The sequence below is a fragment of the Pristiophorus japonicus genome, chromosome 1 (assembly GCF_044704955.1).
Source record: "Pristiophorus japonicus isolate sPriJap1 chromosome 1, sPriJap1.hap1, whole genome shotgun sequence".
NCBI classification, from domain to species: Eukaryota; Metazoa; Chordata; class Chondrichthyes; family Pristiophoridae; genus Pristiophorus; species Pristiophorus japonicus.
This window is the reverse complement of record NC_091977.1, coordinates 459,612,508-459,640,236: the sequence shown is the minus strand read 5'-3', so window position 1 is coordinate 459,640,236 and position 27,729 is coordinate 459,612,508. Positions and strand designations below refer to the sequence as shown.

Here is a 27,729-nt window from a genome sequence, read left to right as displayed (position 1 = left end):
GAGAACCTTACTGAATTTTAAAATTCTTATAGAAAATGGAACTGACACGGAAGTTTAGATTTTGTGCTGAGAGAGAAATAAAACACAAGATTTGCCCAGTGAACGGGACCATAAAAAAATTGGAGTTTAATCTAAAATGCCGTCTTTCCTGATGAGAAGACTTTTATTATGACGGCTTTACGAATGATTTCTGCTGTTTTAACGGATTCCTAATTTCTAAGCAAGTTTTGAAGGCACAAAGACTTAAAAGATTTTTTCGGATGATTACACGAAGTCACGTAATGACATCAGGCCTTCTTACAAACCTGTAAAGGAGTTAACCCTTTCAATTGACAGCTGTTTTATACTGGATGAGTAGACCAGAATCTAACACCTGGTGATGACCAGGCTATCTGTTTAAAATTTGCAGATAAAACACTCACCGAGATGGGACCGCAGCGGTTACTTCGACTCTGGAGACTCAGGATACTGGCAACCTTAAGGCCCACGCAAGCATTGGATAATACAGACAGACTACGAAAGATATAGCACACACAGGAAAGACACAACTACATGAACTAGCTTTGTTTAATTTAACTGCTGAAATATGCATCCCAGCAGCCAAGGACTGGAGGAAGGACAGAACTTATTTTAACGCATGGCTATGTATCGTGTATTAAGTAAGGTTGTAATGCATCAGGCTGCCGATGCCAGGGCACCAGTAGATTTCGAGGACAGGAGCAAGTTCATAGGACCAAAAGGGGAAGGGCGCAGAAATCCAACTGGATGGAGTGTGGAGGAAAGAGAAACAGAAGGGTGGGAACAGAATGGAGCAAAAGGGGGGTGGGACCCCAGAATGTTTAGGAAAACTGGCCAGTGGGATAAAATGAAGACCAAGGGAGGTCACTGGAATATAAGGTGTATGCGGTAACAGCACGGAGAAGCCAGTATTGATCATGTGCAGCGCAAACAAGAAGGAATACAACCTAAAAAGGGGGGCGGATGGAGTGTGGAGGCAAGATGATAATGTAGAGGACCCGAAATAAAGGTCCGGCTGGGACACCAAACACGCCCAAAGGAATCCCTACTACTGCCCCGACAACCCTGGGGACAGCAACTCTTCCCAGCACAACCACGCAAGTCCCCCCATAAGCCCGTCCATAAAGTCTGGAGCCAAAGGGGGGCTAGTAATAAAAGAATCGAAAGAAAGGATATAATTTGGGATGCGTCAGCGACTACTTAACCTAAACCTAATGGATATCATTCTTCCTAGCTTCTGTGGGAATGAAACTACAAGTCTACACCAGAACCTGACACAACGGATCCTCGAAGGCCCGGAATCCACTACCCTGAGATTTAATGTCAGAAAGGGAACAGGACAAGGTCGAACAAAAAGGGGAATACTGGAAACACTAGGCACGGGTTATGCGGCAGGGATTACGACGATGAATTCCATTGACCTGTATGCAATAGACGACCGAATTAACAACATACCGCAAATCTTGAGGGATTTACTGGGGAGGGACATGGATAACCAAGCCCTACAAGCGCAGTTGGGAGATGGCACGGAAGGGGAACTGTTACAGGTGGCCATACATTACAGAAACATGCCAAGACAATAAATTTGATCCACGCAATGGGGAACGATATAAGTAAACGATTACAAGCTGAGATAGTTTGCTCCGAGTATGGGGCCTGGATATTAAGTGAAGTACAACATAACTTGGAGCAACTCCAGAATGGGGACATACGATATTGGATCCCGAACAGCATGCTTAACAATGAATAACACGTGCGAGGTACGAAGGAATAGTCATGCATGGGTGCCAAAATTCAGATGTATTACTGGGCGGGTGAATATGATCGGATTTGTGTTGTCCATACCACAGTATGATGTAACAAAGGGAGACCCCCTAGACCAGATCGATAATATCGGTGAAGTAAGAAACCAAACTCGGTAGCGTTATCATCAGCCTGCCAGACAGGTGATTAAAATGAAATTAGTACCAAAGACATTGACATAACCGATTGCTATAAAAATAATCAAGTGATTTTATGTCGAGGTACGCCACGAATGACGAATGATGATTGCAGATTCCACCAAACAAATGGATGCATGCTGAGTATCACTCCTCTCGAACACGATTCCGAAACAATTGCTGCTCCACAAGGGAATGGAGATTGGTGCGCGAGCACAGGAGCAGCCAACCCGACGATTAAGACCAGGGGAGGAGTCACCCCCTGTGTCATCACCAACCCTAACTTCTGTTTCAGGCCCTTGGGAAAAATAGACATAAATGGATACCACATACATCCTGAGACAACGGAAATCATCCACGGAACGGTCACGGATACCCTCCGAGAAGGGTACAAGGAGGCAGTATGGGAACCGCAAGAAAAACAGATACCCGAATTAAGTGAGGAACGATTGGTGCAATATCCAGCTGATGGAAGAAATAAACAAACCGACAAAGATACACTAACGCGATGCTGGCCAACCAGCCTTGGTACTCAAAACTGTGGAACATTGGACTTAATATTCAGATCCACTCATGGATAAGAATTATATCACATGCACTTGTAGTAATACAAGGCCTGGTCCTGATGGTACTGGTAGGGATAACCTGTGCACGAATTAAACAGGCTAAACGATAAGTCAGGGCACATACTATGATTAAGGCCATAGGGGCTTTTGAAATTTAAGCAGTCCTACAGGAAGGACTTACCTTATATAACTCTGTGGGAAAGGTCTCAGGAGGTCCCAAGGTTGGGAGATGGCCACTCAGGTGAACGGACCTATCTGGAACTTGCCTACAGGGAGATAGTTATCGGGAAATATGGCCAGCTTGGCATATAGCCAAGGGCTAAAAGGGGGGAATTGTAAGAGAAATTTGGCATTAAGGGTACCAGCGGGACAAGGGTTAAAGTGCTGGTTCCTGCACCGACCCATAAGGAGGTAAAAGGCCTCTCTTAGGCCTTGTACCAAAGCTCCAGAAGTTATTCATTCAATAATATTCTGACAGGATATGATGTGAGAACCTTAACAGACATTGATAAGACCTTGCGAAGAGGCTCGAGGCAGACTCACAGGCATCAAGGAGAATCAACAAATTCTGACCTAATGAGGTCATTCTAGTCATAGCCTAAGGTGGTCACGAGGGTCTTGGCCTGTCAATCAAAAGTAGCACTGATAAGGTAGTCCAATTAGAGAAGTAGCACTGATAAGGTAGTCCAATTAGAGATCTAGGAAGGTCTTACCAGGGAACAGGGAGGTTTTAGAAATATATAAAAGTTGTATGATTGTGCTGTTCGGGGAGCATCTCTACTCACAGGCGGCTGTGATGAGAGGTGTTCCCAGATGTTCGTAGTAAAAGATCGTTGTACCTTGCCATTTGTCTCTGTCTGCTAACTCCGGGGGCTGTTACGCTGGTTGGGGCGAGTGTCGACCCTCTATATCAGGAGGCCCGCTCGTGGGAGGAGAAGCCTTCCCATTTTCCCCCTACATAAATCATGAATGTATATTTTAAAGAGCTGGGGTCCCAGCACTGAGCCCGGCGGCACTCCACTAGTCACTGCCTGCCATTCTGAAAAGGATCCGTTTATCTCGATTCTCTGCTTTCTGTCTGCCAAACAGTTCTCTATCCATATCAGTACATTATCCCCAATACCATGTGTTTTGATTTTGCACACCAATCTCTTGTGTGGGACCTTTTCAAAGCCTTTTGAAAGTCCAAATACACCACATCCACTGGTTCTCCCTTGTCCACTCTACTAGTTACATCCTCAAAAAATTCTAGAAGATTTGTCAAGTTTGATTTCCCTTTCATAAATCCATGCTGACTTGGACCGATCCTGTCACTGCTTTCCAAATGCGCTGCTATTTCATCCTTAATGATTGATTCCAACATTTTCCCCAATACTGATGTCAGGCTAACTGGTCTATAATTACCCGTTTTCTCTCTTCCCTCCTTTTTTAAAAAGTGGTGTTACATTAGCTACCCTCCAGTCCATAGGGACTGATCCAGAGTCGATAGACTGTTGGAAAATTATCACTTCCTTAAGTACTCTGGGATGCAGACTATCAGGCCCCAGGGATTTATCGGCCTTCAATCCCATCAATTTCCCGCCTAATAAGGATATCCTTCAGTTCTTCCTTTTCACTAGACCCACCGTCCCCTAGTACATCCAGAAGATTATTTGTGTCTTCCTTCGTGAAGACAGAACCGAAGTATTTGTTCAATTGGTCTGCCATTTCTTTGTTCCCCATTATAAATTCACCTGAATCCGTCTGCAAGGGACCTACGCTTGTCTTCACTAATCTTTTTCTCTTCACATATTTATAGAAGCTTTTGCAGTCAGTTTTTATGTTCCCTGCAAGCTTCCTCTCGTACTCTATTTTCCCCCTCTTAATTAAACCCTTTGTGCTCCTCTGTTGAATTCCATATTTCTCACAGTCCTCAAGTTTGTTGCTTTCTCTAGTCAATTTATATGCCTCTTCCTTGGTCTTAACACTATCCTTAATTTCCCTTGTTAGCCACGGTTGAGCCACCTTCCCTGTTTTATTTTTACTCCAGACAGGGATGTACAATTGCTGAAGTTCATCCATGTGATCTTTAAATGTTTGCCATTGCCTATCCACCATCAACCCTTTAAGTGTCCTTTGCCAGTCTATTCTAGCCAATTCACGCCTCATACCGTTGAAGTTACCTTTCCTTAAGTTCAGGACCCTAGTTTCCGAATTAACTGTGTCACTCTCCATCTTACTAAAGAATTCTACCATATTATGGTCACTCTTCCCCAAGGGGCCTCACACAACAAGATTGCTAATTACTCCCTTCTCATTACACATCACCCAGTTTAGGATGGCCAACTCTCTAGTTGGTTCCTTGACATATTGGTCTAGAAAACCATCCCTAATACACTCCAGGAAATCCTCCTCCACTGCATTGCTACCAGTTTGGTTAGCCCAATCAATATGTAGATTAAAGTCGCCCATGATAACTGCTGTACCTTTATTGCACACGTCCCTTATTTCTTGTTTGATGCTGTCCCCAACCTCACTACTCCTGTTTGGTGGTCTGTACACAACTCCCACTAGCGTTGTCTGCCCTTTGGTATTCCGTAGCTCCACCCATACCGATTCCACATCATCCAAGCTAATGTCCCTCCTTACTATTGCATTAATTTCCTCTTTAACCAGCAACACCACCCGCCTCCTTTTCCTCTCTGTCTATCCTTCCTAAATGTTGAATACCCCTGGGTGTTGAGTTCCCAGCCTTGGTCACCCTGGAGCCATGTCTCCGTGATGCACACAGTACTCCAGCTGCGGTCTAACCAGTGTTTTATACAGTTCAAGCATAACCTCCTTGCTCTTGTATTCCATGTCTTGAGTAATAAAAGCCAAATATTCCATATGCCTTCTAATCTAGCTTATCTACCTGGCCTGCTACCTTTAGGAATCTGTGGACCTGCACTCCAAGGTCTCTTTGTGCCTCTACACTTTTCAGTGTCGTACCATTTAATGTGTATTCCCTTGCCTTGTTAGACCTCCCCAAATACATTATCTCACACTTTTCCATTTGCCACTGTCCCACCCACCTGGCCATTGATAGCTTCCTGCAATCTGCAGCTTTCTTCTTCATTATCAACCACACAGTCTATTTTAGTGTCATCTGTAAACTTCTTAATCATACCCCCAACATTCAAGTCCAATCATTGATATATACCACAAATAGCAAGGGACCCAGCACCGAGCCCTGCAGAACCCCACTGGATACAGTGTTTAGGTCACAAAAACACCCATCAACCATTACCCTTTGCTTCCTGCCTCTGAGCCAATTTTGGATCAAATTGCCACTTTGCCCTGGATCGCATGCGCTTTTACATTTGTGACCAGTCTGCCATGTGGGACTTTGTCAAAAGCTTTGCTGAAATCCATATACACTACATCATACACACTGCCCTCATCGATCCTCCTGGTTACAATTGCAATTATAAAATGTTGCAGTACAGAGGGACCTGGGGGTCCTTGTGCATGAAACACAAAAAGTTAGTATGCAGGTACAGCAAATAATCAGGAAGGCAAATGGAATGTTGGCCTTTATTGCAAGGGGGATGGAGTATAAAAACAGAGAAGTCCTGCTACAACTGTACAGGTTATTGGTGAGGCCACATCTAGAGTACTGTGTACAGTTTTGGTCTCCTTATTTAAGGAGGGATATACTTCCATTGAAGGCAGTTCAGAGAAGGTTCGTTAGGTTGATTCCTGAGATTAAGTGGTTGACATGAAGAAAGGTTGAGTAGGTTGGGCCTATATTCATTGGAGTTTAGAAGAATGAGAGGTGATCTCATTGAAACATATAAGATAATGAGGAGGCTCGACAAGATTGATGCAGAGTGGATGTATCCACATGGGGGAATCTAAAACTCGGGAGAATAGTTTCAGAATAAGGGGTCACCCATTTAAAACAGACGAGGAGGAATTTCTTCTCTCAGAGGGTTGTAAATCTATGGAATTCTCTGCCCCAGAGAGCTATTGAGGCTGGGTCATTGAATATATTTAAGGCAGAGAAAGACAGTTTTTTTGAGTGATAAGGGAGTAAAGGGTTATGGGGAGCGGGCAGGGAAGTGGAGCTGAGCCCATAATCAGATCAGCCATGCTTATTGAATGGCGGAGCTGGCTCAAGGGGAAAAATGACTTACTCCTGCTCCCATTTCTTGTTTTCTTATGTTAACTCCTCGAAAAATTCAATCAAGTTAGTCAGACACGATCTTCCCTTAACGCATCCGTGCTGACTGTCCTTGATTAATGCATGTCTATACCTGATCTAAAAGGGTGATGAGGACAGGTTGCATACACTCGGCTTGTATTGGCTTGAATAAAGAAGATTAAGGGATGATCTAATTGAAATATTTACGATTTGATATGTAGATTGAGAGAAACTATTTCCTCTGGTGGGAGAGTCCAGAACATATGGGAATACCTTAGAATTAGAGCTAGGCCGCTCAGGGGATGATGTCAAAAAGCACTTTCACCCAAATCTGAGGAAGGACATTCTTGCTATTGAGGGAGTGCAGCGAAGGTTCACCAGACTGATTCCCGGGATGGCTGGACTGACATATGAGGAGAGACTGGATCAACTGGGCCTTTATACGTTGGAGTTTAGAAGGATGAGAGGGGATCTCATAGAAACATATAAGATTCTGACGGGATGGGACAGTTAGATGCGGGTAGAATGTTCCCGATGTTGGGGAAGTCCAGAACCAGGGGACACAGTCTTAGGATAAGGGGTAGGCCATTTAGGACCTAGATGAGGAGAAACTTCTTCACTCAGAGAGTTGTTAACCTGTGGAATTCCCTGCCACAGAGAGTTGTTGATGCCGGTTCATTGGATATATTCAAGAGGGAGTTAGATATGGCCATTACGGCTAAGGGGATCAAGGGGCATGGAGAGAAAGCAGGAAAGGGGTACTGAGGGAATGATCAGCCATGATCTTATTGAATGGTGGTGCAGGCTCGAAGAGCCGAATGGCCTACTCCTGCACCTATTTTCTATGTTTCTATGTTTCTAAATCAGCAACTCTCTCCTCCCAAAAGTTGTTGAGGCTAGGTCAATTGAAAATTTTAAAACAGAGGTGTATACATTTTTGCTAGGCAAAGGTGTTAAGGTTTACAGAACCAAGGCGGGTATTCATATGTAATATTTACAAATTAAAACAATAGTAGTTGTCACAACTCTTGATTTTTGCACCATCAAGCTCACACAAATGACCCCGACTATTAATAGATCTTGTTTTGTACTGATATTGCAAAGTAAGATCTACATAACATTCACAACTTAGCCCTTGCTCTGGATAGTAATTACTATTTTATAGAAGAAAGGTTTATTTGTTTATTGTTTCAGAAACTTAAAAACCCAGTGAAGCAAGATATGTCTGCACAGGCTTTATATGAAAAAAGGCTTTAGTCCCACTTTAATCCAACCTGAGGCACTGATTAAATAGAGGCTATCACACTGACAGCATTGTATTACTTGGATTATCACATGATTATGATGCTCTTGTTAGCACCAGCCAATGAAGCCTTGTGTACTTTTAATTGTGATGCTAATGGGGTACGCTGATTGTGCTGTCCAATCATATTACTGTTCAGAAGGGGATGGTTGAGCACAGTGCACACACACTCAAACACATGCATGGATACTGTTACTGAGATTCTGCACTTCGGAGCGGAGTTGCAGTGAAGCAAGACTTATGCCCATCCTTGCAAATCTTCCTGAATTTTGAGGTCAGGGCATTGGAGACTCTCAGTGGGATTTCCACCACCAAGAAAGAGCGGGCCAATGTGAGGGAGACACTGCTACAGCACCAGAAAAGCTGGTGAGGGACCTTAAAGAGTTTCCCCAAAGAGCAGACCAGCTGTATCACTGAATGCCTCAGTTGAGACCGGGACCTTCAGCAGGTAAGTGTTGGGGGTCAGACTTGAGGGAGAAGAGGGCGCAACCATACCCTCTCTCTTCATGGGGTGACCTCAGGCCCTTTAGCGATGTTTCCCAAGGTCTGCCTCCACCTCAGCTTGATGATCCCTGGAAGCGGCAGTAATACAGGCCCCGCTGCACCCCTGCTGACATTTACATGTGGCAGTCATCGAAGGCAAGTCCAACAGAAATTCTGGTAGGGGTGGAAGGAGACAGTTGGCCTCGCCGTTTACATTTTTTTTCATTTTGTAAGGGTTTTGGGCAGGATCGTGCAGGAGAATTACAGCCTACATATACTGTAAGCACTTATGTTGCAGCAGGCTGTGCAGGTTTTTATGAGATGGAACAAAAGATAATGGAGTCAACATTCAACTTCTACATTTGCCAGCCCACAATTTTCGATGCCTGAAAGTGAATCTTGAAAATAGATCCTCATAGTTAAGTACTTGTATACAAGATGACCAATGTATAAGGTGAGCCTTATAGCAAAAAATACTGAACAAAATCAATGGTGCAAATTATAAGGTCATATTAATTCTCCAGAAAGCAAGAAATTTGATTTTAAAGTGCTTTGCTACAATTGATAAGGAGCAGGCAACCAGAGTATACAACAGTAACATCCGCAACAATGACTCATATTAAAGATAACTCCTTCCACCACATGCACTGTCACTTGGTTCAGTATTACTTGAGTCAGAAGATTGTGCGTTAAAGCCCCTCTCCAGGACTTAAACACATCACTTCAGCTTACATTTTAATGCGATGCTGAGAGAATACTATATTGTCAGAGGTGCTGTCTTTTGAATGAGATGGTAATCCATGGGCTCATCAGCCCTCTCAGGCGGATATACAAGATCTTACGAGGCTATTTGAAATAAAGTTCTTTTGATGTCTTGACCAACATTTATCCCTCAACCAATACCACCAAAACCTTTACTGGTTGTTTATCTCACGTGCAGTTTGTGGCACCTAGATGCACAAAATTAGCTGACATGTTTGCCTACATAACAACAGTGACCACATGTCAAAAGTACTTAATTGGCTGTGAAGCACTTTGAGATGCCCTAAAGACCTGAAAGGCACTATTTAAATGTAAGTTATTTTCTCAACATTGACCCAAATTTCTCATCCCGTACATGAATATATACAATACTACTCTTGTGTCTTCTGTACATATTACAATTACATCCTCCGTAAACTTAATCTCATCCAAAACTTTGTTGCTGTTATCCTATCTCACACCAAGTCCTGTTCACCCATCGGCCCTGTTCCCGTTGACCTATATTGGCTCCTGGTCTGGCAACACCTCGATTTAAAAATTCTCATCCTTGTGTTCATATCCCTCCATGACCTCACGCCTTCCCTAGCTCTGTAACCTCATCTAGCCCTACAACCCTCCGAGATCTCTGCGCTCCTCCAATTCTGGCCACTTGTGCATCCCTGATTTTCTCTGCTGCACTACTGGCAGCCATGCCTTCATCAGCCTAGGTCCTAAGCTCTAGAATTCCTTCCCTAAACCTCTCTGCTTCTCTACCTATCTCTTTCCTTTAAGACACTCCTTAAAACCTTCATCTTTTCACCTGTCCTAATATGTCTTTCTGTGGCTAGGTATTAAATTATGTTTGATAATTGGTCCTGTGAAGCGCCTTGGGACGTTATACTATGTGAAAGGTGCTATATAAATGCAAGTTGTTGTTGTTTATGCACGTTGGAAGGAGAGATTATTGGTATACATCCTTGGACTCAAAAGGACAAGTTCCTCAAATGGGACCCAACAGCCCAGTTACCAAATACCACCTTCAGATTACTTATCAAAAAGGGTGTCCTGGGCTGGGACCCACCACCGGTTGAAGCTCGCAATCAAACATTGATTCTGTGCCAACACTCCAGCTCAATTGAAAGCAGTTGCACGTCGGAATTTCGTCATTATTCAATTTGATATCTAGGGCACTGGTGTTGAATGTTCATGAAGTTTCTTGACTTAAGATCGAATATTTTAAATAGTGGGATCTGCAGAAATTACATCAGAACTCCGCCTCCAGCCGTGTCACTTTGGCAGGGGAAGCAGAAAACTCGAAAGAAATGCTTCAGGTTTCTTCGTGCACGAACCCTGCTGGGTCTAGGTCATCTCATTGCGGGCAGACAGAATAAGGGCTCCTCCCTGCAGGATCGACTGAGTTTAATTCCTGGCCAGACGGATATACCTTGTGCAAGAGCTGTCGCAGTGGACGGTCCTGAGCTTCATCATCGACAGTACAAGAAAACAAATTCGATCAGGTCAGTTTAATCACCTTACTGCAAACTTTTTCCTTTCTTAATGCCTGAACTGCTATTTGCAGCTTTAATTCTGCAGAAGCTATTTCGTTGATTATTTTGCATGACAGATATTTCAAGTAAATATTAATATAGGTTTTATATATATTTAGTACGATCATTTAAATTTGATTTAGTTAATGTAAAAAAGTAGAATATGTGTTTTCCTAGCTCATAGACAGTGGAATAGAAAAGAAAGGGAACCCTGGGTCTGGAACCTCCTCACCTTTGAATCAGGACGCAATCAATGGGACCTCCTGTAATAAGCAGCTGGACGCTGCAGCCAGCGACTGAAGTCTGAGACACAGACCCCCAACACCTTCGCGGATTTCATGTCTCAATACTCGTGTGAAGTTTCTGTAAAGATGTTGCATTACTTGCTTGCCTATAAATGATTTATATTCTGATTTAAAATCTTAAAAGTTTGTACACTGAAATGCTTTTACATTAACAGCCTGTAAACTTATTTTTGTGACTTTCTAATTGTGATCGTTTTAGTGCTGAGATATACACTAAATTAAACACTAATAAAACAGATTTCCCTCCCCCATTTTATTTTCCTCTTTCTATCATTGTTCTGTATTTCAAGCGTATTTTTACATTATTTTAAATACACCCAATTCTAAATTATACTTTCCTTACTTTTCATCCAGTGCCTTCCAATTCGAAAAATGGCCTTTGATTGACTGCAAGTAATTGTCAAGATTGTTTTACAACCAGTCGAATGACTAATATTGCTGCAAAGTCTAAACAATCTTTGATGTGATTTCCAAGTGGACAAACCAAGATCACAACTACAGAATGAGCTACTTGGTCTCCAGTGCCTGTGGTCTGATTATGTCTGGACAGGATAACTCACCAGCCTAGCAGTAAGTGTGAAAGTAGTACGAGAGAAATGTCCAGTGCAGATACTGTTTCTCAATGATTCTGTTCTTTATATTAACAATGTCAAATTGTATCAATATACAGTTATGCTACTACAGTCATCAAAGGGTTAATTTGGGCACAGAAACTAGGCTTTAATAATGTTCCATCAGTTCTAATTCACATTGCATTTCCATCCAATCAAAATGACATATTGCCCATCCTCATCACCACCCCTAGGCAAAGCTATTCTATTTAAAGGTCTAGCGAGAAAGTAGAACAAGATCTGTAAAGCAGGAGCCCCAGAACAATACTAGGTGTCACAGTGCAGGACAATACAAGATGACTGGTAGCACATATAAAAGAATTGCTGAGCACATGGACACATGATAAAAGATGTTTTTTTGTTCGTACACAATGAGAGCTTGAATTGATGAACTATGTAGATTTAGGCAATGATAAAAAAATAACTGAGTGCCAGATGAATCATGCCATGCTAAATACTTTCAATCCATTTTCATATGGGAGTTAATAGTCCTAAATATATGAGCTTCAACAGTGTGTACAGACCCATATGATCAAATTGCTTAGTATTGAGTCACAGTGAGCTCTATTACTTATATCGACAGACACTGTCCATTGTTTATAACTTCTATCATTCCTGGCCAATTGGGAACAATGCTTACTGGCGCAGCAGTGTAATTGTTGATAATTGTCACTAGCTTGCGAGAGCAACCACGTTCTGTAGGCAAGTAATAGCTGGAGCTGTTTGAGACCCAACAGATTACACATTTCAAACACTTAAACTTCAACTTAATGGCTCCGAAAAAAAATCCTTCTCCCTTGAATACTTTCAGAAATGTCTCAGATTGTTTCACACACAGTTTGTTTGCAGTGTGCTGATAGTCATTATGTAGGCAAATGTGGCATCCACTGTAAAGTCCTGTCCCTGCAGTACAGATTCATACGAGGCACATACTGAAGTCAAGGTCACTCAGGACCTGCACCTTTATTACACAGCTCTCGAATGCCACACTTGCCTGAGACCTGTCCTTATATACCTGTCTGGGACAGGTATCCAGTGTCTCCTGCAAGTGCACCCCTGGTGGTAAGGTAAGCTTGTGGTCATCTCTAATTACTGTCATGTATAGCATGGTAATATACAGTTATGTACAGTAGTGTGAGATACATGAAATCATCCTCCCCCAAGGTCTTATTGTCTTTATAGGTTCAATCTCTCAGGTGGTCTATGCTCTCGCGTGGAGCATCTTAGTTGTGGTTCAGTTGTTTGCCTTGGTGCCTGTTTTTCTTTCGGTATGATTGCTGGTATCTTTCCTGGGCTGTCTGTTTCGTTCAGTATGATTGTTGGTGTCTCGCCTGGGAAGTCTGTTGGGATTGCCCTTTCCTCAGGTTGTTCCCTCTGTCTGTTCACCAGGTGTGGTATGAGTTCCACATTGTAGTCTGCCACTGGTTCAGCAGTGTTGTTGGTAAATCTACTTTTGACTTGGTCTACATGCCTCCGACAGGTTTGGCCATTGTCCATTTATACCACCAATAGCGTGTTTCCTTCCTTGCCTGTTACTGTTCCTGCAAGCCATTTGGAACCCCTGCCATAGTTTAGCACAAACACTTTGTCCCCTATCTCATTCCACTTCCCCCTCGAATTTCGGTCATGGTACTCGGTTAGCTTACGGCGCTTTGCCTCAACGATTTCATGCATGTCTGGGAGGATTAATGAGAGCCTTGTTTTTAAGGTCCATTTCGTTAATAGTTGCGCGGGGGGAACTCCAGTCAATGAATGCAGACGAGATCTGTATGCCTGCAGCAGTCGCGACAGGCGGCCCTGCAGCGTGGGACCTTGGATTTTGAGCATGCCTTGTTTAATGATCTGCACTGCTCGCTCCACCTGGCCGTTGGAGGCCGGCTTGAACAGTGCCGTCTTAACTTGATTTATGTCGTGGTCACTTATAAAATCTTGGAATTCTGCGCTGGTGAAGCACGGACCATTATCACTGACCAATATGTCAGGAATGCCGTGCGTTGCAAACATGGTTCCAAGGCTCCACAGTGGTGGAGGTGGTGCTCGAGTTTAAAATGGTGCATTCGATCCACTTAGAAAATGCATCTACAACTACGAGGATCATTTTGTCCATGAATGGGCCCGCCTAGTCTACGTGCATCCGCCACCACGGTTTGGTGGGCCAGGGGCTCAGGGGGGCCTCCTTGGGGGCATTATTGAGTTGGGCACAAATGGTGCACCGTCGGACGCAGAGCTCCAAGTCCGCATCAATGCCAGGCCACCAGACATGGGATTTGGCTATGGCCATCATAAGGACGATCCCCGGGTGCTCGCAGTGGAGCTCCTGGACAAATGACTCTCTACCTCGCAGAGGCATAACTACTCGGCTGCCCCACATCAGGCAGTCTGCTTGTAGTGACAGCTCATGCATGCGTCTATGGAAAGGTTTGATCTCCTCGGGGCATCGCGAGCCTCTGCCCAGTCACCAGTTAAGACACATCTTTTTACTAGGGATAACGTGGGGTCGCTGGTCATCCAGGCTCTGATTTGGCGAGCCGTCATGGGCGAACCTGTGGACTCAAAGGCATTGATTGCCATGACTATCTCTCAGTCCTGTTTGTCAAACCCTTCCGTGGTCACCAGGGATAGCCTACTAAGTGTGTCGGCACAGTTGTCTTTGCCTGGTCTGTGCCTTATGGTGTAGTCGTAAGATGCCAGCATGAGTGCCCACCATTGAGGCGTTGGCGTTTATTGCCTTGCTCTAGGATAGTAGGGACGTGAGGGGCTTGTGGTCGGTTTCTAACGCGAACTTGGCCCCAAAAAGATATTGGTGCATCTTTTTGACACCGTACACGCGAGTGCCTCCTTATTCACCATTCCGTACCTATGCTCCGCCCACAAAAGTGACCTGGAGGCATAAGCTATGGGTTGTAATTTACCCGCACTATTGACATGTTGTAAAATGCACCCGACCCCGTACGCTGACGCATCACATGTAAGAACTAGCTTTTTACCTGGATTAAAGAAAGCTAAAAAGAAAGTTGGAACACAGAAGGTTGCGTGCCTTATTGAAGGCGCGTTCCTGGGCGTCCCCCCAAAATCAATCGCACCCCTTTCTGAGTAGCACGTGGAGAGGCTCCAGCAGCGTGCTCAAGTTCTGCAGAAAGTTCCCAAAGTAATTGAGTAGCCCGAGAAAGGCGCGCAGTTCTGAGACATTCTGGGGCCTGGGTGCCAGGCGAATTGCTTCGGTTTTGGACTCTGTTGGGCGGATTCCATCAGCGGCAATCCATCTACCAAAAACTTCAACCTCGAGCGCGAGAAACAGGCACTTGGATTTCTTAAATCTTAGGCCTACCTGATCCAACCGCTTTAGTACTTCCTCCAAATTGCAGAGATGGGAGTCGGTGTCCCTGCCCGTGATAAGTATGTCGTCTTGAAATATAACCGTCCCCGGGATGGACTTGAGCAGACTCTTCATGTTGTGCTGGAATATAGCAGCTGCCGACCTGATGCCGAATGGGCATCGATTGTGTATTGATGGTGGTGAGTAGCTTGGACTCGTCGGTCAATTCTTGCGTCATATATGCAGATGTGAGATCTAGTTTTGAGAAAAGTTTTCCTCCAGCCAATGTGGCAAATAAGTCCTCCGCTCTGGGCAGCGGGTATTGGTCCTGTAGGGAGACTCTGTTTATGGTAGATTTGTAGTCCCCACAGATTCGTATGGACGATGGGACTTGCCCAGTTGCTAAATTCCACGGGTAAGATAATGCCTTCCCGCAGAAGCCTGTCCAGTTCATGTTCAATCTTTTCCCTCATCACATAGGGCACAGTTCTGGCTTTGTGATGGACCGGTCTAGCATCCTGTGTGATGTAGATTTTGACTATAGCCCCTTTGAAGGTGCCCACACCTGGCTGAAAGAGATGTTCAAATCGACTTAGAACTGTTGAGCAGGATGTCCGTTCCTCTGACGACATGGCGTGAACATCATCCCATTTCCAGTTTAGTTTTGCCAGCCAGCTTCTCCCCAGCAGTGCTGGGAGATCTTCGGGGACAATCCACAGGGGAAGTCGGTTCACTGTCCCTTTGTGTGTGACTGAGAGCATGGCGCTGCCGAGGATTGGTACGATTTCTTTGGTATAGGTCCTTAGTTTGGTGTTGACCCTTGTAAGTTTTGTTCTGTCTCTTTTGTGCGGCCACAGCTGTTCAAATTGTTGAGCGCTCATGAGAGGTTGACTCACTCCCGTATCCAGCTCCCTGTTGACGGGTGTCCCGTTGAGTAGGACCCTCATCATTATTGGAGGCGTCTTGTTGTAGGAGCAGTGGCCATTGATCGTGTTGACCCGCTGCACATTGGTGTCCCAGGTACTGTCCCCACCATCTTCTGGTCCGCTTTCCGACCCTTCCGATTCGTATACCAGCCGAGCTGCCGTTTTTCTGCACATGCAGGCCAGATGCCCTGTACAGTCGCAGTTTCTGCAAACAGCATGCTGAAATTGACACCCCCTTGATGACTGCCTTCCCCCACATCTCCAGCACAGACTGCTTCCATTGTTCCCAAAGGATGAGCTGCGTCTGGCTGATCTCTCTTGAGCTTCTCTCAGTTTGTAGTTGATTGCTCGCATTGTGGGTTGATGAGGTGTGAACGGCCATTCATGTGGCCATTGGTGGCTTCTGACGCCACTGCCTGCTGTTGAGGGCTTGCTCTCCTGCCTTTGTCTGTGTGTGGGGGTAGCGGCTTGTTTCACGCTGTGAACCCCTCGTTCCGATGTTTCGTTAGTTGTCGTACCCGCAGTGTAGATCAACCTCGTCTCTTCTTCTCCTGACAGGAATGTCTGTGCAACCAGTGCTGCTGCCTCTAGGGTCAGGTTCTTGGTCTCTATGAGCTTTCGGAATATGCCTGTGTGGCCTATTCCTTCAATAAAAAAGTCTCTCAGTACTTCTCTCCTTAGTTCATCGGAGAACTCACATAAGCTAGCCAACCTCCGAACTTCCACCACGAAGTCGGGTATGCTCTGACCCACACAGCATCTATAGTTGTAGAACCTGTGTCTGGCAATGTGTAGGCTGGTCGCTGGCTTCAGGTGGTCTCTGACCAGTGTGCTCAACTCTTCAAATGACTTGCTTGCTGGTTTCTCGGGTGCCAGCAGGTCCTTCATTAAGGCGTATGTTTTCGAGCCACAGCTGGTCAAGAGATAGGCTCTTCTCTTGTCTGCCTTATCGTCGCCTAACCAGTCTTTGGTTAAAAAGCTTTGCTGGAGCCTTTCTATAAAGTTCGCCCAATTATCTCCAGCATTGAATTTTTCATCTGAGCCGTTGGTCGCCATTCTGTGGATTCTGTAATCCCACTGTCGCCACTGTAAAGTCCTGTCCCTGCAGTACAGACTCACACGAGGCACATACTGAAGTCAAGGCCACTCAGGACCTGCACCTTTATTGTACAGCTCTCGAATGCCACACTTGCCTGAGACCTGTCCTTATATACCTGTCTGGGACAGGTATCCAGTGTCTCCTGCAAGTGCACCCCAGGTCATCTCTAGTTACAGTCATGTATAGCATGGTAAGATACAGTTATGTACAGTAGTGTGAGATACATGATACCCACAAACAGAAATAAGATGAATGACCAGTTAATCTACTTTGGTGGTGGTGATGGAAGGAAGAATGTTGGCCAGGACACCAACACAGCTTCTGTTTCTTTTCGCATAGTATTATGTAATCCTCACTTTCTATTTAACTTGGTGCACAGATCATGGTTTAATATCTCACAGATGATTTTATAAGGTTGTGCCATTGATGGGTGTCCTTGCCTGTTGGCAACACATATTAGAAATTCAGGCACAAGATGACACTATAAAACTCTGAATAAAAAGAGAACTGAGAATATTGGAAATCCAAAATAAAACAAAAATGTTGATGGTGAAAGGATATATCTGAAACGTTAACCTATTTTTTTTTATCTTTCAGCTGTTGGTCAACCTACTATTCGTGAAGGTAAGCATTTTTAACTGTCCTTTAAAAGCTAAAAGACATTTAATAGCTACTTCAATTTTTCCTCTCTCACATGAAGACATTTTCTCATACTGCAGTACAGTTCCACAGATGTAATTGCATTCGAGAGAGTACATAAGAGATTTATGAGGATGTTGCCAGGATGTTGTAGAATTTTAGCTATAAGGAAAATTGGATAGGTTGGGGTTTTCTTTGGAACAGGGGAGGCTGAGGGAAGATTTAATTGAGATATATAAAATGATGAGGGCCCTAGATAAAGTGGATAGGAAGGACCTATTTCCCATAGCAAAGAGGTCAATAACCAGGGTGTATAGATTTTAAGTATTTGGTGGATGGATTAGAGGGGAATTGAGGAGAACTTTTTTTTTACTCAGAGGGTGGTGGGGGTCTGGAACTCACTGCCTAAAAGGCTGGTAGAGGCAGAAACCCTCATCACATTTAAAAAATACTTGGATATGCACTTGAAGTGCCGTAACCTGGAAGGCTACGGACCAAGAGCTGGAAAGTGGGATTAGGCCGGCACAGGCACGAAGGGCCAAATGGCCTCCTTCTGTGCCATAAGTTTCTATGATGCAATGATTCTAAGTAACTGCAACCCACTGGTACTTCATTCAAATGTTCTTCACATGTGAACCTTGTAAGTGGTTTTGCTCTTGGTGGTTTCGAATCACCCCCCTTTACAACAGTTCTAGACCCCAGGAATTACAGTAGTTGAACAGAATACTCAGATACAGACAGATCTTTCAGTCTCAACCATCACAATGCTTTTGTTCAAGTTAAAGCACACATCTGCTCCCAGTAAAACATGCCCTGGTCGTGGAAAACAAACAAACACAGTACAACACACAACACTGGCCCATTTGAACAGGCCCCTATCGTGAGGTACCCACGACTAAAACACCCCTGCTTGGCTCAATAAGGCACCACTGAATCTGTCCAACAGACTGTGCGTACGCATATGATCCGCGCAGAAATCTCCCTACTAAACCACTAAGGCTTGGTTGGGACACACGACACCCCTTCACATTATGCAGTGGTCTTAAGGATGTGTGGGCTGGGATAATGCTCATCAGTTACACCTCTGGCTTACTCGCTGCTTCTCCCGATGAGGTGTATCTTCTAGTTTCATACCAATCTGTGGTTTCCAAGTCCAGTCTCAAGGTCAGTTTCCCAGTCAAATTAGCCAAGCTCTCTTTATTTGTAGATGGTTTCTTCTCTCCATCCCAGATGGAATGCTCGGTCCTTGAAGCAAGCAAGCGTAGAAGAGGAGAGGAAGAGAGATGGCTCCAAACTGCCATCTCTTATACCTGAAAAATGCTTCTGAATTCTCGCGCCAAAAACCAGTCCTTTGCCTGAGGCAGTCCAACTAAAGAGCAATGAATCACATCTTCGGCCTGTGCCTTTGTTACTGGGATGTTCCTGGGGATAAAGGCTCCAACGAGTCTGGTTGGCCAAATAGCTTCCTTTGTCCTGAGGTTCCTGCGCTCCAGGGCTCTCGGTCATTTCGATGGTTTGAGCACTGACCAGTTTTCCTGATCTCTCTCTGATGGGTTCCCATTACATGACAAAAGGGTCCTCTATCTGCTTTCAGCCATCCCAGACTATCACCGCCCACCTGATGTGTATTCCTGTGGAACATGCCTGGGCCTGTCCCAAGTCATGCTGTCAGCTCTTTTGAAATATGAAAAGGCAATGTCCAAAATGTTTATGCTGATGCTGTCGATGATTACACCAATCCTTACAACCTAGCCAGTGAATGCTTATCCATGAGGGGCATCACACCCAGCTCTAATCCAGTCCTCACCCAATATCCATACACATACACGTAGGAACATTAGGAACAGGAGTAGATCATTCAGACCCTCAAACTTGCTCCACTATTCAATTAGATCATGGCTGATCTATACCTCAACTCCATTTACTTGCCTTTGCTCCATATCCCTTGATAGCCTTAACCATCAAAAATCTATCAATCTATCTTGAAAGCTCATACTTTGAGTGTGGATCACTATATAGTGATTGGGATCAGTAACTCGTCCCTAGTCCAGAGACACTGAACTGAAATGTAGTGCCATCATTACTTTCCAGGTTGAAATTACCTGACTGAGTATGGACCTGGACTGAATCTAGGACTTTCCTCATCTGTATGGCTGGGTTACACATCATCTGATGTATCTACTCACTGAGCCATCACAAAAGCCTGGATGTACTAATTTAAATAAATAATTATTTTTCTTATGTTTTATTCATGCAATATTCTTTTCTACTTCCACTATCATCTCTTGATTTTCCTCTCAGCTGTTATTGTCAGGTCATGGACATTTCCCTAACCACTAGCGATGAAACACTGTGATTATCAGGTATAAAACAGAAAATGCCGGAAATACATAGCAGGCCTGGTAGCATCTGTGGAGAGAGAAACAGAATTAACATTTTTGATCACAGTACTGAAACTTTAACTCTGTTTCTCTCACCACAGATGCTCCCTGACCTGCTGAGTATTTCCAGCATTTTCTGTTCTTATTTCTGATTTCCAGCATCCAGAGGATTATGCTTTTATGATTGTCAAGTAGTTAATTTTATGGCCCATAATTTCCTTAAAGAGTGTTACATCCGCTATTAGCCTCTAAAGGAAAATACAGAAGTTTCCTGGGTATGCTTATTTAGTGCTCCATTACCGAGGTGAACTGAGAAGTGATAAAACTCAGCCAACCTACTCAGGAATGTTTGACAAATCTGATGCTGGAATCTTAGTTCATGATGTTGGTTGAAAATCCAAAACTCTACTAATAAATACTGGTGGCTCTTTCTCCTCTTTTCAAATTAAGGCAATCACTTTATTTCTGTTCCATTTAACACCTTGGGCTACATGTAACTTGAAAGCATTGACTTTTGTAACAAAGAAATATTGTGAAGATATATTAATTCTGCTTGCTATTTAATTGCACATATTGTTAAAACAAACTTCCTTAGACACTGAAGTTTGCACGTGTGCTTAAAAGACTAGCTTACCTTAGTGAGAAAAATACACAGTAATTAAAGCATCTTATTTATTTTCACTTAGTCAGAACCACAACAGAATTGAGAGTTAAGAAGCTTGAGCGCGGAAAATGAAACAGTAGAAGAGGTATTGCCCAGTTACTGTTCCAGCAAGATTGCGATGCCATTACTGGAAGAAACCACTCTCCTTGGAGACCTCTCATTAAATGTACCTGTCGTAATTATAGGTGAGTTCCCCCCTGCCTTTTTGCCACATTCCCAAATATTTATAATCATTATGAATCCCAGTATAAGCACAACTCACATGTAACTGGGCACAGGTATGAGTATATATACAGGATAGGAGGATTTTTAATTTGCCAAGCAGTAGTTTAACACCAGCACCCCTGCTGTTTTTTGGCCTTCATGTTAAGAGATCTTTTGGAACATCTGAGTTTTTTGATCACCATATTGAAGACATCTAACCTAATTGATATATATGCCATTTTGGCTGAAATATTTTTTAAAGTGTCCCAACTGTAAAGAATTACCTAATCATTTATCTCAGTGCTGTTTGTGGGACTTTGCTTGCAGATTAGCTGCTGCATTTTCCCACAGCAGTAACTTTACTTAAAAAGTAATTCATTAGCTGTGAATCTCTTGAAGGTGTAAAAGATGCTATCTAAATGCATACTTCTTTGGTGTCAGTCTTGGCTCAGTGGTAGCACTTTCGTCTCTGAGTCAGAACATCGTGGGTTTCCCAACCCAACTCCAGAGACTTGACCATATGATCGAAGCTGACATCTCAGTACAGAACTGAGGGAGTGCTGTACTGTCAGAGGTGCCATCTTTCAGAGGAAATGCTGAACCGAGGCCTCATCTGCCCTCTCGGGTAGATGGAAAAAATCCCATGGCACTACTGGAAGAAGAGCAGGGTGGTTATTTGTAGGATCTAATGCTCAAATTAGTTGCTGCGTTTCCCAACATTACAACAGTGACTACATTTCAAAATTACTTAATTGGCTGTAAAACACATTTGGATGTCCTGAGGTTGCGAAAGGTGCTATATAAATATGTCCTTTTAGTATCAGTTGAGGTAGTGTCACTTTTGTTTACTATTTTTTGTTGTAGTTATGTGAGGAGGGAGCATAATGTTTTGTATTGTTCTTGCTATTAATAATCAGTTATTAATAATCTGCTCTATAGTTTATGACCTGAACCATTCTCTAGCAGAATCATTTATTCTATCACTTTTCAATCAACAAGATCATATGAGAGCTTGTGCCTCTACTGGAGAAAGAACAAAAACAATATGGTTTTCTCCAGTTAACCCAACAAGCTAAATATAATAACAAGGGCTTCTGTTTGAAACTCTAGGCAATGCTACAATACCAGATATTGTGGGGGGTAACTTTAACCTAACCCGCCTGGCAGGAAAACAATAGGATCGAATCAGTCGCTCCTTTTAGACTCTGCCTGATTTTAATTTCCATTGACATCAATGGAAAGTAAATTCAGGTGAAATGTACAGCGGAAGGTCGATCTGAACCAGTCAGTTTCCTGCCAGGCGGCTTCGGTACCCCCAGAAACAGGATTATTGTATGACTCTAAAAAAGAATTAACTGTAATGTCATGAATTTTCTCTGCAAAGATTCTATAGGAATCATCAAAAATGGCAGGTTCTTTGGGGTTGAATTTGAAATAGTTATGCACATTTTTGGGAGTAATTTTGATTTTGGGTGATAGCATAAACCTTGACTTCAATGGAAATGGGAATCAGGAAAGATGTATAATGGGTTGTTCATCCGATAACGCATATTTTACACCATCAACCAAAGACAAAATGTCTGTTTTCAGATTCAGGTTCCTGAATATCCACTGCACAACTAAATGACTTATAATTTCACTGCTCTAATTTGTTGATGAGCATCATAACTGACTATCTACTGCCATAAGGGATAAAAACAATCTGTGTACTTGACAATCTCTTAACTAGTTGAAAATAAGCCACACTAAACACTTCTTGAATTTCGTTTACTCTTTTATTCCTTCAAACATTTGGTTCTGCCATGTTTTTGCTCTCCTCTAATTGAAGTGGGATTCTTAGGATCACCATTTTGGTTATTGTACGCATTCTTATAGCCGTCCCCGCCACTTAAAACATTTAAAATGGGCAGTCGCTTATATTGGCCAAAAAGGGATAACCAGTATTTATTTGCATTGAAGTCAATTTCAAAGTTGTCGGTTAAAGCATCTTAAGTGTTCCGTTTATTTCGAGTATGAACCAGCTGTGCATACTGGTTCACTCAACCAGGCAAAAATCAACTCATTAGACTGGCACTGCCCACTGTTACCACATTAGATCAAATTAGAACGGGAGTATTAGCTACGCAGTAATTGAGGGATGGTCTCTCGCAAGTCGGGACCACCACGCTGTCCATGGCCGCCGCTCATCGCTCCTTTTATGGCCCCAACCTACCGCTGATGGTCTCCCGCAGGTCAGGGCCGCCATGCTGCTCCAGGGCCACCGAATGCCGGTACATAGCCCACACTGCTATGTGTGCACACTAGGCCCGTGCAGCAGACTTGGTTAATTCTTGCCACTGGACCAAGACCTAGCTCTGTCAAGCCTGTGTGGTGGCTGATGTGCAACGGTCACCACATGTTAAAAAAATCCATGCACAGGCATCTTCCATTCTTCAATATGTAGTTCGGGACCTGGAATATTTAGGTCCTTCATTGAAACACCTGTGAACTCATCCCTTTTTTGGCATGGAAGCAAGTCATTCTCGATATGAGGGACTGCCTAAGAAGAAGAAGAATTGAGGGAATGAATAAAACAACTAGTATTAAAGAGATGGAGCTACATACACAGGCACCACTTTAAAATGGCGTTAATGCATCAGGATAATGTGCATGAAATACAGAACCTAAAGATTAATATGGTACAAGATTACGACCAATAACCAAATGGCTGCATGAGCTAATGAATTTAAAGTATTTGTTTAATTTAATTCTTTTTGCCTTTTGGTCAGATAATTACTCAAAAAAAAAAGCAGCTACATCAATGGTTTAAATTCAATAGCTTTTTTAAACGATACCCAGTCTTGATGCAGTCTCAGATGCAGTGTTATGTTGCAGTCACGGGGACATTTGTTTGAATTATTGTCAATTCTTTGGTAGAAAATGTCTTTTGGAAGTCAGTCAAACCTACATTCAAAATCGGAAAGGAATAACCAGGAGCACATTAACTATTACCAGAAGTATAGAGTCAAATGTAAAGACTGGCTTGACATTTTAAATATAACTGTTGGAGATCAAACTCTATTATCACAAGTTATACTGGCCATCGCGTATTGTGAGTAAATCACGTTCGCACGAATGCGGCTGCTATAAGCGGTGGGGACTGCATTAACATTTATTTTAAATTGTTTGAGCCTCATTTACATGAAAGGCTTAATTTTTCTTGCAGTTATACCACAAATTGAATTTTTTAGGTTAATATTGTTATTATTGATTTCATTCTCTAATTTCACATTTGAGTTATTAAAACTGTCATATTATTTGAATGTGTAGATCTGGGAGATTTTAAGGGGTCATTTTAACTTAACTTGTTTGTTGGAAAACTGAGTAGTTCACTCCATACCATTTCATATTTTGTGCAATTTTACTTTCCATTGACTTAGATGGAGACTAAAATCACACTAAGTATAAAGCGGGCTGCTTACCTGCACTGGTCAATTACCCATGGGGCGGGTTAAGTTAACATGACCCCATTTCATTTTTTAATTTGTTTTAGAAACATTATGTTAATATAACAATTTTGCTAAAATTAACAATCCAGGAAATGGTCCCTCTGGCATGTGTCTTTCCTACCTGCTCTCTGGATATAGACCATACATGGCACCAGGAGCTGTACATCCAAACCCAATCCTTCATAACAAGCTGGAAGAAGGAAGGCATTTTTCTGTTGTAGATCAGGTCAGTTGCGTTGTCAGCATATTGTGTACTTATGCATTCAATGTTGTTTCTTTTGTATTTAGTATCCCTAAGTTTGGCCTTAATTTAAAGAGCTTATCAAATATACTAAAAAACAATCTTCTTTTAATGCATACTTAATTTCTGCTTTGAAATGCCCCAAGTAGTATGGAATGTATGGCATCAGCAAAAGCTTGCATATAAAATAATTAATTGCAAATAGTAATATGTTAAAAATAAGAAACTGTGGGGGACAAATTCGGTTGTTTAGCGCCATCATTAGCGCCAGAACGGGGCGCTAAGGGGCAGCTAAACACCTACTGCCCGAGCACCGCGCTATGACAGCCTGCCGTGAACCTCACTGGTGGTTTAGCGGCAGCGGTGTCATTCAGCACTGTCCACTCTAGTGCCCCCCACTTGGTGACGTCAAGAGTGTGCAACGCCCCCTTTGCGATACATTTCCGAAATTGATTGCTTTCGCCTGCCGTACTTCCGACAGGGGGAAGCAGTCGGTGTACAGAGGATCCTGGGGCAATATCGCAGGAAATGAAGAGGTAAGTGTTGAGAGTCAAATTTTTAAAAATTACTCACCTCTATTACCTGTGGAAGGCTGTTGGTAGTCTCCCTTCCATTTTTTTGCAGGTTTCACATGGTTGACCTCACCTCCTCTTTAGGTGCTAGGATGCCGGTATCATAGTACCTCAACTTGAGAAATGCTCCTGCGCTACCACCCTGCGATGGCCCTTTAGTGCCATAAGAGGATTGTGCAATGCTTCCCTTAATGTTCCAGTCTCCTCTTGGGACGATACAACTGAATATCGCACTTTGAGGCGATAGACATCGCCCGGCGCTAAAAGTAATGCCCAGGCGGTATCACCGCCTTAAAGTGGGCGATACCGAATTTCTAGTCCTGTACTTGCGCTATGTTTTAAGAATACTAGAAAAGCATTCACACTACCTGTGTCGGTGTTAAATTTGTTATGCATGGCAGCACAGCACATTGGAGCACTTACATGTCACACCATAGAGTTCATGTTAACTGGTTTCCAAATTAATTCTCAGTCTCAAGAATGCTACTTTGGAGGCACACTATGTGGGTAGCAAGCACTTCCTCATTTGATTGAGAGAAAACCAGAAGGCCACTATCCCAGGACTCATCTCTTTGTGGCTGGCTATAAAATCACTGGCAAAGGCATAGAGCAGGTCTCTGGTCTATCTCTCAACTAAGGAAAAGTGTGGGACATGAGGAGAATGTGGGGCATGAGTATATAATAATCAATGCAAAAGGATAAACGGCTAATAATGGGGTACTGGTATAAGAAGGATCCTGATGGATGATTGATATATCATTCCCTTTTTTAGGATTTGGAATATCTATCCGAAGGTCTTGAAGGCAGGTCATCCAACCCTGTGGCACTGCTCTTTGACAGCCTTCTTCACCCTGATGCAGACTTTAGGTTTGACTACCCATCAGTCCTACAGTGGAAATTAGAAAAGCACAAGAGCATTCCTCATATAGTGCTGGGAAAGGGACCGCCTGGTGGCGCATGGCATGTCAGTATCTTATTTTCAAAGCAATATAATATTTGATAGCATATCAAATGATAATTAGATGTACTGAAGTTACCATAATAAATGTGGAAGATATTGCATGGGAACATGGAGTATAAGGGCAGATTTTATGAATTAGCATTCCCAGCACAGAACTTCACACAACAGGCACAGAGGAACACAGCGAGAAGGGTTTAGGGATGGAGTTCCAGAGAGCACTGAAAACTCGGTCACCAATGGCAGGCAGAGAGAGCTGCATTGGAGTCCAAAAATCGAAGAATAACAACGCTGGGATGTAAGCCTGAACAACGGTACAGAGATAGAGAAGTGAATGGATTTGAAGACAAGAGGATTGTAAATTGAATGATATGGGGGAAGAGAGCCAGTGTTATTGAGGATGGAGGTGATGGGTAAGCAAGATGAACATTTGAGTAATCAAGCCTGGGGTGACAAAAGTATGGATAAATATTTTTATAATTTATTTGATCCCTTCCTTTTTTCAACCTTAGTGCTATCTGCACTATGGGTCTGGCCCTTCATTTGGTATCTCAATAAAAATAATCTGTTACATGTTTTAGGTAATGAAAGGATCCATGTTAACGATTAGTCTGGACAACTGGATGGAGCTACCTGGATTGCAACTGAAAGACTGGAGCAACAGTAAATGGAGGTACAAATAATTTGTAAAATATTTACCAAGAAAATCTCCTCAAAGTAGTACTTAAGATAATTCTGTACATGGGGAAGTGTGCCCTATAATGTATGCACCTGTGCATATGCTCACAGGCTGGTAGAGCTGTTGAGTTGTGTGGCTTAGCCAGTTACGTGACGTTCACAAGACTTAACAAAACCCCAGCCAATTGGGTTCACTGTGTCCACGACGGGGCAAGTGGTTGTGAGCCTGGTGGATGAACTGGTAATGTGTAGTGTGATTGTTAAACCTTTAATAATAAACTGTAATGTCTGTAAGCTTGTAATGTTTGTAGCGCCACACTGTGGATGTGGACGTATTGTGTACTGCAAGTGCAGGGTTAATAATAAACAGAACCAGGCAGATTTTCCGGAGACTTTCGAGAGAGCTGCCTGCCATGTTAGGAAGCTGTGTGTGCTGTGCTGTGTGAATATATCACATTTGCCGATGGAAGATGGGATTTTTCGGATGATTTAAAGCTAAAATTTTGTTGGTGAAGGATTCAACCAGGCAACAGAGACACTTTGGAAGTTTCTGTCTTTGGAAAAAAGCTACAAAGTCCAAGGTAAAATACAGCACACGGTGTGAACAGCTAGAGATTAAAATGGCAGGTGTATTGGGATATTTGGGTGAATATAGATACGACCAGGAACGTTTTAAAGCAGATGTGGATCGGCTAGAATTGTATTTCATTGCAAATAACATAATCGAAATTCCAGACAATGCAGTCCAGAACCGGGCTGTGTTGGAACAAAAGAAAGCGATCTTCTTATCGGAGGCAGGTCCGGCATTATATGACAATATTGTAAATCTGCTTGTGCCTGACGAGCCAAAGGACACAACGCTTAAAGAGATTTTAATGAAGCTG

General features: G+C 43.1%; 1 protein-coding gene across 1 annotated transcript in view; it reads left to right on the top strand.

Annotated features, from left to right (window-relative positions):
* The first annotated feature begins 20,822 nt into the window (after positions 1–20,822).
* Positions 20,823–27,729, top strand: part of osgin2 (oxidative stress induced growth inhibitor family member 2) — a 32,163-nt gene continuing 25,256 nt past the window's right edge. The window contains exons 1-4 of the mRNA XM_070876186.1: positions 20,823–20,889; positions 24,486–24,622; positions 25,982–26,173; positions 26,749–26,840. Of these exons, the coding sequence (XP_070732287.1) occupies positions 20,823–20,889; positions 24,486–24,622; positions 25,982–26,173; positions 26,749–26,840 (488 nt within the window). The remainder of the gene's footprint in view (positions 20,890–24,485; positions 24,623–25,981; positions 26,174–26,748; positions 26,841–27,729) is intronic.